Source organism: Genypterus blacodes, unplaced genomic scaffold (genome assembly GCF_046128005.1).
Source record: "Genypterus blacodes isolate CSIRO-AG114 ecotype Tasmania unplaced genomic scaffold, CSIRO-AGI_Gbla_v1 ptg000067l_1, whole genome shotgun sequence".
Taxonomy (NCBI): Eukaryota; Metazoa; Chordata; class Actinopteri; order Ophidiiformes; family Ophidiidae; genus Genypterus; species Genypterus blacodes.
Genome location: NW_027466879.1, coordinates 16,097,497 through 16,109,665, shown reverse-complemented (window position 1 = coordinate 16,109,665; position 12,169 = coordinate 16,097,497). Strand labels below are relative to the sequence as shown.

General features: G+C 42.4%; 1 protein-coding gene across 1 annotated transcript; it reads left to right on the top strand.

The window, feature by feature from the left end:
• Window positions 1-8,280: 8,280 nt before the first annotated feature.
• LOC143004461 (regulator of G-protein signaling 9-binding protein) lies at window positions 8,281-9,024 on the top strand. The gene has a single exon (XM_076155331.1). The coding sequence runs from the start codon at window positions 8,284-8,286 to the stop codon at window positions 9,022-9,024; it is 741 nt and encodes a 246-aa protein (XP_076011446.1). The 5' UTR covers window positions 8,281-8,283.
• The last annotated feature ends 3,145 nt before the right edge of the window (window positions 9,025-12,169 follow it).

Below are 12,169 nucleotides of genomic sequence, written 5' to 3'. Positions count from 1 at the left end.
TGGCTGAAGAAAAACCCCTCTGCTCTGACTGACACATTAATCTTGACCTGACCCTGGATTCAGAGTGCTCTTTTGATGGAGATGTTTATTCGCGGAGTTCCCCAGCAGGGAGCAGCAGGAGCTCCCATGCAACAGTCTCTATTGTCACGTGCCTCTCAGAGAGGGATTATAAAGCCAAGTCAAAGCTGCTTGGCCCTTCCTTGGCCCGTGGCTGCAGCTGCGCAGTTAAAGGACTTCTACCCTGTCCTGCTCTGGTTCAGAGCCAATATCAGCTGTCTGATTTGGAGAGAGGGAGAGAAAAAATACCCAGCAATCCTCTAAAGCAGCTTAAAGGCTGAATCAGGGGGCTGAACCCGTTCCATTTCCAGAACTCTCTCTCTCTCTCTCTCTCTCTCTCTCTCTCTCTCTCTCTCTCTCGCTCGCTGTCTCTCTCTCTCACTCTCTCTCTCTCTCTCTCTCTCTCTCTCTCTCTCTCTCTCTCTGCTGCATCGTTCTTAAAGGGTTTTCTTCTTCAAAAATGCATGCCCCCAAATAAGTTCTGCTTGGATGCCTAGGCATTAGAGACTGGGCGTAGCACCAAGCAGGGGTATTTATTCATTATATTGTATCATAGAAATAGTATCAGAGGTCTTGTATTCAATGAAACGGTAAGTGCTAAGTGCTCATGTAACTAATAAACTCCCCCAATGGGTAGCATTATTTTGTGCATCCTTATTTTGACAGTATAATAACCCTCCGCCGCACCCTTGCAGTTGTTGGCTTTTGAAATGTAAAGGAGCACAGTGATTTATACTTGTCATTGTGTGTCTCTATGTGTGTGATGATATTACATAATGGTTGGCTTTGAGCCATTGAGACAGGGTGTGAGAGAGAATGTATTTATACAGGGACAGAGAAGGAAAGGACAAGTAAGATGAGAGAAGACGGGAAAGATGAAGAATTAAGTAATTGCGCCAAATGTAGTGTGAAAGGTAGTTCATGATAAGATGCCACAACAACCCCTGAACAGTGAGAGTATCATTAAAACTTAATCTGTCAATAGAGACGGCTGGACAAACCAGGCATGGGGCTGTCTACCAGATTATTCACAATGACAGATGGAGATGTTATGGTAGTTCAAACAATGTGTGAGCATCACCTCAAGTTTCATGATATTGGAGTCATTAACATCCAAACTATGTCACAGATCTGTATGGATCCCAGTCCTCAACACTGAAAATCCATGCTACCGTACATGAAGGTGTGTGTTTAGTCAGATACAAATACGTTCACTCAGTTACCTCAGAAGGCATTTTTTTCAATTACATTTGACCCTGAAACATTTGTATTGTTAATGTGAGCAGTGGAAATACATTATGCTGTATATTTATTCCTGTAGGACAATGAAAGGAAGAATAGTACCCACAATCGCTTTTCTCAAGGTCAGTATAGCATAACAAAGCTCTCTTATCATTCTATATGTTTAGCGTTCACTGTAGCATGCATAGCCTCTATCTTTGCAGTGTTGAAGTAACAGCACAGGGGTCTACTCAAAGGCCCACAGACCTGGCAGGTGTACGTCAAATATCTCCAGCATTTATAAAACAATGTCAAAATGTCCACTAACCATGAAAGGGTCTATCAATGATGATGGCATGGAAATGAAATAAAAACACATGAGAGCCTCTTAAGGACTCAGTCTGACACACATTCAACAAAGCAGCATCAGTCTTGCTGTGGCATCATGTATGCATTCAAACCCCTTTTGTAAGCACCTATGGCATGGCAGTGAAAGATCAGGTCACCAGTGTTAAAGCCCTGACTGTAGTGGCCCGGAAGGTGACATAGACCACGGCCACAATGGAATGGCCTCTAACCCTGCACAGGCTTATCTCTGCTGCATCCACCTTAGCCTCACCCACACAAATCCAAAGCTAGAAGCCTTTTAGAGGGGATTTTCTGAAGAGGGCAATCTGTTGGCTTTTCTGACACTGCAAACGCACAGCTGTAAACACACATACACCCTTTGCCCTCTGGGGTATCAGTTCAGCTTGCATGCATGGAAACTCAGTTTGTAAAAGAAATTACATGTAAGAAAAGGCTCCTGTTTATTTTGTTCCTGCATATAGTGGCACAGTGGGTCCATTGAGGGCTTGCTGAAGGACGTCTCTCATTGTTCCCTCCATTCACTCCACTGTTCTGTTTTCTGCAGCAAGGGGTGGTTGCAATAGATTCCCAGGAAGGCTTCAGTCCAAAGAGCCAATGGGTAAACAAGTGCCTCCTCACACACAACATGATGGCAAACTGGCCAGCATGAAGAATGATGTTGCATTATGAATTATGTTTGCATATATAATTTTTATCAGAAACGGTGCAACACAGAGCGAGAGTGCATCTTTACCTGCAACGCTGTCATCATTATTGCTTTTCACTTTTGTAAAACTTTCCTATTCTTCTTCAGAGTTTACCTTGATGTGATTGGATTAGAACTAAGCCACAGATGCCACAAATCCTTTTGGCTCATCTCAGTTTAGCATAGTACACCTCTGCCACCTTTGCATATGCTGTATGTACGTACAGCATATACAAAGTGGCTGTACGTGACATTGTTGCACTACCATGACATCATTGATTGCTACTCCCCTCGGAAGGGAAGTGTTGTAATCCAGAACAATATCATATCATCAGTTCAACAAGCAGCACAGTGGGTCTGGAATAATGAGGGCATGTTCTGGATGGCAACATAATCAGTGGCTCAGTCTGCCAGACACACACACACACACACACACACACACACACACACACACACACACACACACACACACACACACACACACACACACACACACACACACACACACACACACACACACACACCACTCCATCTGAGTGCTGCATCACATTCCACTTCCGATCAATACAAAGTTTATATGAGACCTTTAAAGGTAAGCTTAACTCTCCTTTTCATAGTAGGAGTAGAGGCCATTATGTATGCTTTATGTGTGTGGTTGTGTGTCAAGGTTGAGTGGAGACGTTTTCTCAGTCAGGACCTTGGTGGAGTTGCGGCGTGACTCATGGTTCACCCTGCAGCTGCATGCAGCGTCATGCAAGAGACCACATAGTGGATTGAGTCCATCAATAATTCAACAAATACAGACTTCCTTTCTCTCTCATTCCCCCTTCAGTGTTCTGCCTCTATTTCCAACTGACTGAATCTTCTACTGGCTTCCACTGAAACCTCGCTTGAATCATCATGCACCAGCCTCTCCTCTTGCCTCAGCATCCCAAACTTAAGCTACTGCGTACTTATGAATCCATTTAATACTTGGCATTTAGGGGATGTTTGTCTATATTAGTGCTAAGACAGCCGGCCAGCTTTTCATGATCATGGAAGATTAGGACTACTAATCCTGGTTTTAGCTCACACATAGCTCAGACTCTGAGTCAAATTTCAAATTTTGAGCTCAAGCAAAGGAACATGAGCAGGAGGTTCTGTGTTCATACCCCACTAGGTTTGATTTAGTATGTTGCATTTATATGTTCACCTGGTGTTTCACCCAGAGATCTGCATGTTATTTTATTTTATTTTATTCATTTAAATATATATTTATTGAAGAAAGCATTTGACGTGACAATGAGCAAACGGTTATGGGACATTTTGGAGATCGCTTTTTTGATACAGAAAGAGGGGGAAAAAAGAGAGAGAGGGAGAGAGGGAAAAGAAATGTTGACTGGGACCTGAGGAATGTGATACACAGGTGGACAAAATGTATAAGGGGACGAGGGGACGGTGACTTGGGATGACCAGTACAGTGGGGTTGTTATAACAGCATTGTTGGCGATATAGTTGTATTCAGTGTCAGGCAGTGAGGTCACCTTATCCCACTACTGCTAGTTTGGTCCGTGTGTGTAGCACATTGCCATTTATGGGTTATTTATTCATTCGAACGATTATTATTATTTTACTTTTTAGAATAACATACAGGAGGGAAGTGAGGCAGAGAGAGAGAGAGAGAGAGAGAGAGAGAGAGAGAGAGAGAGAGAGAGAGAGAGAGAGAGAGAGAGAGAGAGAGAAATGATGAGGACTGAAACCCTGAAGAGAACCATGTTGTTGTTAATATTAATTACAGTGAATTAACTGTAATTGACACAGTTAATTAAGGCAGTAAGGTGACAAACAGGGCGACAGCAGAAAGCCACAGCCGCCGAAGGTTGTGTAGAAATGACAAAGTAGTGTGGATGACATCAGTGTTGTTAGTTCAAGACACGAGGAGGGAGAGAGGAGAAAAACAAAAAGGGAGGAAATCCTACCCAAGACCCGACCCACCTTCCACCCCAACAGTCACATAACCCCACATTCCCACACACCCATCCAGAAACTGTTTGGTGTTCAAGTTTCCAGTCATTGGTCGGGCATAGCCTGTAGATCTGTATAGAGATGTGGATGTGTACAGGTAGAGATGTGCATGTTAGGTGTTTTGTGTACATCCACCTTGGACCAAGATTATCAATTAACAAAGTAAAACCATATGTTTTATTTAATATTCTTGATTCTGTAACATTGTTCTTTCTCAAAGTAAAGCTCCACATACTGTAGTATGTTTTGGACACAGTTAACATAGCCTGTGAATGAGACGCTTGGTTGGCTGCTTGTTAGTCTTCCTCCCACCAGTACACAGACACGACTGCCTGGAAGCAATGAGAGCTTTAAAACGCATTACTGCAAAATGATAATTGAATATCATGAAAAATTAGAATCAGGTATCCATCTGGGGGCGTCTCTGAAAGTGGATTTTCCTGCACTGCACAGACATGGATGTAAATGAAGGAAGGAAAATGCAAACAGACAATTTTGTTTGGTGATTTCTGCAGTGTGATCTGAATGAAAACAAGGATAAATACCTATATCAGCCTTTATTGCATCACCACATCAAATATTGGAATTCCTGTCCTCTATCTTCTACATCTCTCTACTTATTCTCCAGCGGTTGCTCTGGCTTTTATCAGGAGGATGACAGAGCTAAAAAAAACAGAAAAAAAGCTAAAAGAGCAATATAAAAGTGCTATAATAAAAGAGCTTTCTGTCTGCTCAGGGTATTATTTCACTTTGACAGAAAAACATCTCTGTGTGTCCTCTTTTCACAGTTCTCTCACAGTAGAAGCAGCGAGCGAGAGCTGGCATGCTCCATTTCCTCACCTTAACCATTGATTCCTATATGATAAAAATGCACCAGCAAAGGATGACAGACTCCATTAAAAGATACATTAGAGAGCATTACAACGCTTATGACAGGAGTTTTAGCAGCCTGCTAATCTGGATTACAGCCTTGGTGGATCATTCTATAGTTTCAATTGGCAAACCCCTATTCTAAGTAGTTTTTCCTCTCCTTTGGGTTTCTCTTTATATAAATAGCCACATCTGCTTGTTGGACCGAGTTGGCATATGTAAATAAAAATGCACCTTTCCCTATAGGCAGACACACAAATACATACTGTATATATAGATCAAACACTTATTCACTCCTGGCTCACAACCTGTAAAATCATCCAATATTGATATTTTCCCTTTGGAGTCTGTGAACAGTCTCCAATTTTAATGTTAATTTTGACATCATATATTAGTTTTTTGAATCTAATTTCAGACCATGATCATTTGACAAATGGGCCATTTGCTTTTGATAATGACAGGAAAATAAAGTTCACAACACAGTCTTTCACAATCTCTCACACCTTTTAAGTGTCTTGGGTATTTGTCTTTGTCTGATATATTTTAGCTCTTAATGTTTGTAAATGAAATAATAACGCGTAGGACTCCTTGCCAACTTGACACTCATCTTTGTGTAACAGCAAACCACAGTGAGCGTTTGTTGAGGAAATTGAGTTTTCCATGAGGCATTTACTCTGAGAGCAATCAAACCGCATGTCTGACTCATCCTAACACTTAAATCGAAGAGACGAGCTTATCAGAAATCTTTTTAGTGGCGCACAGACAGGGAGCAAAGCCCAAAGAACATTTATTTGATGGGATTACACCCTTATAGCAGCAGCAGCAGGTCCAAGCAGAGGCGATAATGACATTTTAGACAGTCAGACATCCAAATTTCGAAAGGTTGAAGCTGTTTTGAGGACATGGCTCTAGTTTAAAAATCTTATATTTAGATCAAATGCAATTCTAAACAAAGTTGACAGTGTAATATAAAAAACATAGGTTAAGTCATATAGATCCTTAACCTTCGATGCAGAAAGAACCAAAACGGAGTCTTTGAAAGGGAAAGCTGAACTCTTGACAATCCTCAGTGATACCTTGTGGAGAAAATAACTGAAGAGTGCTTGACTGAGGTGAGAGGTTGTCATGGCAACAAATTCAAAGGGAAGAAGACCCATTTGCCAAGATTTGAACAAAACATCTGACTCAGTACAGATATGTGGTATTAATCAGATTTCACAGTCCGATCTGTGTGCAATTCAAAGGACTTGTACATGGTTTATAATACAAATGGAAAAGAAGTGCATAATGTGATCAAATGAAAGCTTATAAAGAAGGATTCATAGTTATTGGTGTATCAGCGATGATGTAACAAATAGAAAAGGCTGATATATACCAAAGCAAACACTTCTACTTGTGACAGAATAACAGATTAAACAGAATAGAAGAAATAAATCCCCACGCAGGTGTTATATTATGTAAGGCAAACAATGGGTCTCTCACTGGCTTCCTTAGGCATCCTCTGCTTCAGTCCATTAGCTTTACACTGCAGTCATTAGGCCCCATCCGCTTCAATAATGCAAAAAGAGCAAACCAGGCAAACACCACACTGTCTTATCTGCCTCTCACACAGCAGGGGGCAGCTAGGTAAACAACACATTACCCAGCCAATAACACTGGCATCCTCCAACATAGTCCCAATGTGTGAAACCAGACGTGTGGCTGTGGTTGATTGCATAACACAACTTGGCCAATGTATATATAAATGATTATTATTATGTTTCTAATATAAGAAAAATGTATTTCTTTGGAGCTATTTGTCTTTGTGGTTACTGTGATTCTTTGCACCAAGCAAATGTACAGTAAGAACTAAGCAAGAATCAGACAGATTTCATGGTGTAATACGTTGTTATGACACTTAAGCACATATTTGATCTCGAGGTGTTGGTTTTGTCATTGTGGAAAGCAATAATAATTTTGAATAGCAATTAGAGAAATGAAATAAAAACAAGCGATGGCATGTGGAGACTGAGCACACAGGATATGTGCATGTACCCAGTTTGCACACCTGCATCTTTTATCACTTCAACCAAATAAGAGCTTTTCTAACATCGGTCATTACGTCACTCGTGCCCAGAAACACAGCTGATACACTGTATATACTGTATGCAGGTGTAGGACTCCTGATGTGAAATAGCAGAGAATGAAATGAAATATGAAAAGAGAAATGTCAGCTTTTGTAATTTGACATTCCTGCTGATGGGCATCACAGTCATGCCCATGTAAGGAGGAGAGCAGCCAATGGCAGAAAGGCTTGAATGGAAGCCTGCATGACCAATGGGAGTGAAGCTGCTGTGTTTCCCTCTCTCAGCCTCTCCCGCTGCCTCTGAATGGCTGTGTGTGTGCGCACATGTGACCAACGCAGGGCGCTTATTGCTATTTAAACATCATCCATTGGGTGCTGAAGTGGAAAGCTCCCCTTTACAGATAAACAAACCACAAACAAAACACGACGGCGTGTTTTTGCTGCACGCCACGGACGCTCTAAAACGCTTTAATATAGTTTTTCTTTTGAACATTTTTTCTATACAGAACGAGGGACTCCATTTCCCGATCGCGCATCGTTTAAGAACATTTGAACAATCGGGATACACACCGTAGTGTCTTGTCAAAGCGGCAGCATTGACACCTGTGGCTGAGTGTGTGTGTACAGACATTTGGGTGGCACAATCACAGAAAAGGAAGGCTGGATGGTTTCACATCCCGTCTGTCCAGCAACAAAGGCGATCCGATGCTGTTTGATCTCGAGTGGGGAAGCGCACAGGGAACCTAAAGCCATTTACGGGCGCATTAATTTCTAAGCCGCTCTGTCAGTCTGCTTGCAGACAGGAAGGAACATGGATAGAGAGGAATTTGCTGTGAGTGCTTTGAGGGGATTTGTAGATCTGGCGATGCGCTCCCGTGGAAACTAAACCAAGCAGCGACCAAAGCACCGGCATCCACAGCTCGACTCATCTCTTAAAGCTTCTTTTGTTTATTTTATTTTTTATTTTTATTATTAATTTGGGCGAGTAAACGGACAACATTTTGAATCAGTCATGGGGAAAGAGGAGTGCAAAACCATGCTGGATGCTTTGAACAAAGTGACCGCTTGTTACAGGCATTTGGTCATCGCTCTGGGAAGCACCTCGGACTCCCAGAACCTGCGAGAGGAGCTGAAGAGGACCCGCAAGAAGGCCCAGGAACTGGCCGTGGCCAACAGGACTAAACTGACCTCTCTGCTCAAAGACAAGAGCATCAGCAAAGAGGACCGGGTCGAGTATGAGCGCCTGTGGGTGCTGTTCTCCAGCAGCATGGAGCTCCTGGAGGTGGACATGAAGCGATCCCTGGAGATAGGACAGGATTTCCCCCTCAAGGTGCCGACGAGACACCTGATCCAGACCGGGATGACCGGCAGCACCACCACCGTGGCGGCCCGGGCCATGAGCGTGCAGAACATGAAGTACGAGGCCGACAGCAACATTGACATCGCGGACTTGAGGGAGCTGCGGACCGAGATCTCCCAGGTGAGCAACATGGTGGAGGAGATGGAGATGAAGGTACAGGTGGCGCCGTGGGCGGTCGAGGCGAAGCAGGAGGCGGGCGCGGAGCTGAAGTCCAACATGAGCGTTGGGAATTCCTCCGTGGGTGTCATCTCCATCTGCGAAGAGGATCCCAAGGAAGATGACGGAGGGGAGAGCAGGGAGGGCGGCTTTGCGTCATTTTGCGCAGTAATAGTGTTCCTTGTCATCCTTCTGGTCGCTGGGGTTCTAGGATATTTGGTCATCAACATGTCCTGAACTGTTTCACCAGCACCCTGACTGACACCCTGCGAGGCTGCCCACTGAGACGTCACCGTGGGTGAGAGATAGAGCTTCTCCACAACAGAGAGAGAGAGCGAGAGCGGGAGCGAGAGTGTGTATGTGAGAGAGAGAGAGAGGGAGAGAGAGCTTCGTGGTGCATTGAGGGGCAGAAAATGTGAACACTCCAAGTTCTTACATTTGTTGGATGTCATTCGGTGGATTTAAGGAGTTGCACTAGATAGAATGTAGTAGCCAGAGCGTCTCATGTTCGGAAGGCACAGTGGGGTTCAGTATTATGAGAAGCCAGTGGGTCACGTAGGCTATTTCTGGAAGAGGAAGATATCATACATGTACGTAACAGTGTCTGGCCATCAGAGATGATATAAAACTACACGTAATCCACGTGGATTAGTGGGAAAAGCTCATGCGTCAGTGTAGCCCCCTGCACCATTAAGTATCCCACTTGGTGTTTCTGTACAAACGACTGCTTTCAAATCCATGAATTCAACCCAGAGAGGCAGTAGGCTACCAGAGGAGCCATAGTCAGAGGAGTGGGGTAACTTAGTGTGAGTCAGTGTGACAGTGGGGCCTGTCATCTCATTTTACAGGCTGCTTTCAGTCTGATCTGCACGGTCACACACTCCTGTTAGCACCATTTTAGCACAGGGAAAAGCTGCACAGCCAGAATGTAGTGTGTCTCACTTCAACAGCATACGACCACATTGTCTTTCATGTCAGTCTGCAGAGCTAAGAAGCACCCACAGTATTTTCATAATGCACTCATTCACTGTAAGACTGATTATGATCCTTTGAATGGATTTGATTCAGTTTTGAATGTACAGTATGTATTGCAACATGTGAATAGAGGATGTGTAAATACAGTTTACCTCTGTGTCAGATAATGTACATACAATGAAGTATATTTATTATAATAAAATTTTGAAACACGCAAACCTGTAGTCCAAATAAGTGCATTTTTTGGTCAAATGGAAGGTTTACTGTACCAACACCCACAAAGCAAAGGTTTGATATCACATTTCTATTATGTAAAAGGATTTAACAGTTTAGTATGCTTAGTTTTGAGTGAGCCAAAAGTCAGAACTCATTTCTAAGCACCTAGGACTAAAGTAGTAGAGTGAGTAGCCCCTTAAATCCTTAAGGGTTTTAGTTGTAAGAGTCTTTCGTGGTATTCTTGGAATGTCACTTGGAGAAAGAGAGAGAGAGAGGGAGGGAGGGAGGGAGGGGGGTGTCTTAGCGTGTAAGTATCAGAAGCGTTCATTAAACCTTGCATGATTTTATGAAATGAGAAGCAATAGTAATGATGTAGCATCTGTCAATCAGCTTTTACACAAAATGTAAATGAGCAGATGGCATTCATAGTCACCATTACTATTTATAAATAGGTTACAAGCATAAGGGCGGTTGAGATTAAAGGATTAAAGATACAAATATCCTAGAAAATGAGTCAAAGAAATTATGATTTTTCAATGAATAGATTGAATGATTCATACACTTATGACAGTTACATGTTGTAATTTGAAGTAAAGCAGGAAAAGATGTAAAACCTTTGCAATCCTATGTTTTGGACTGGTGGTAATATTGTTAAAAACATATGTTACATAACTATTATGATGTTGAGATGCATGAAGAGAATATTATTTATTCCAATGCATTATTGTAATTTTGATGTGATTTTATGAATCATCTAAATAGATCTTTGGTATAAAACAATTTAGTTTTCTTAGGACACAGATTGCTGTAGAATTAAATTAAAAATTGGAAATGACTGAAACGTATTTTAGTAAATATACACTACAACCGACAAAGGGCAGACTGCATGCAAAAAAAGATTTCCTTCTATAAAATAATAATTAACCTATATTGAAAAGGTTGTGTAGAACATTTAGGTTGCGTAATATTGTGCTATAGTTTGGGATATGTTTACTAAAAATACAGGAATTCCTTTCTCTGTCCTTTGTCTACTCCTTCCTCTCTTTAGGTTGGCAATCAGAACATTGCATCGGATAAGACACAGGATGACACAAAGTCTAAAAGCATTGAGGCCAAAGGGTCAGGAGCAATTTTGTCAGGATGCCTTTGATGAAAATCATTGTGATTGCTCCTGAATATGCTCACAGCAGTCAGTCACAATATATTCAGACTTCTTGTTTCCCTGTGTTGTCACTTCAAAAAGGCATCGGCTTCAACTCACATGAGACATAAACCTCCTTCATAATTTTATGGACAGACCCAGACTGTGCTCGGGCAGTCGAATAGAGATACAAAAATATAAAACTATTAATTATACATGGGGGAGAAAAAGGAGGGATTGAAGCAGCAGATGAAATAAAGCAGTGCACTCGTGTTTGTCATGTTCGGGGAAGATAAAAGACGCTCCTGAAGATTCCCAGACTTGTGAAAATAAGGAAAATATTACCTTGTATTTGTCATTTAAAGCAGCGCCTTCATTGTGGTTTTATAATGTGTATATACATGGACTTGGACCCTTTACAGGTGAGTAAGCTGGGGACATTCCTGTTCCCTGTCTTTACACATGAATGCTGAGACTACATGATGGCCTCACCCTTTCAATAGTAAACACATAAAATAACCAGACTGGTTCGCAAGGAGGTGAGCTATAGTGGTCGATGATACTTAGCAGAGTCAGACCACTGCATCATCACCTCATCTGGACAAGGATGCTAGGTATCCAAGGCTGTGTGTTGCCATAGAAACCTTCCACGGACCCTTTACTGCAAGCAGCAGCTGCCATCATCCTACTCAGAACACACTCCAGCAGGCATCATCAGGTGTGAGGTGGGATGAATGAGAAAGACAGGCTCCTCCTAGAGAGCCAAGTGTTGTTGAGCAAGGCACTGAACCCCAAGCTGCCCCTGAGGTGCCGGCTGGGGCCTTTTGCACGGTATTGCTCTGCCAACAGTGAATGTGAGGTCGTTGTAAAGTGCTTTGGAGAAAAGCACTGTACAAGATGGGATGGAGGCTGGATGCTCAACAGGGGGACAATCAACCATCATACTGACATTCAATATGACAATCAATCAATAAAAACCCGATTGAGATCATCATATCATCATTATGGATTTAAGTGTATCCTATTGCTTTAAAAGGTTTGACAGACGTC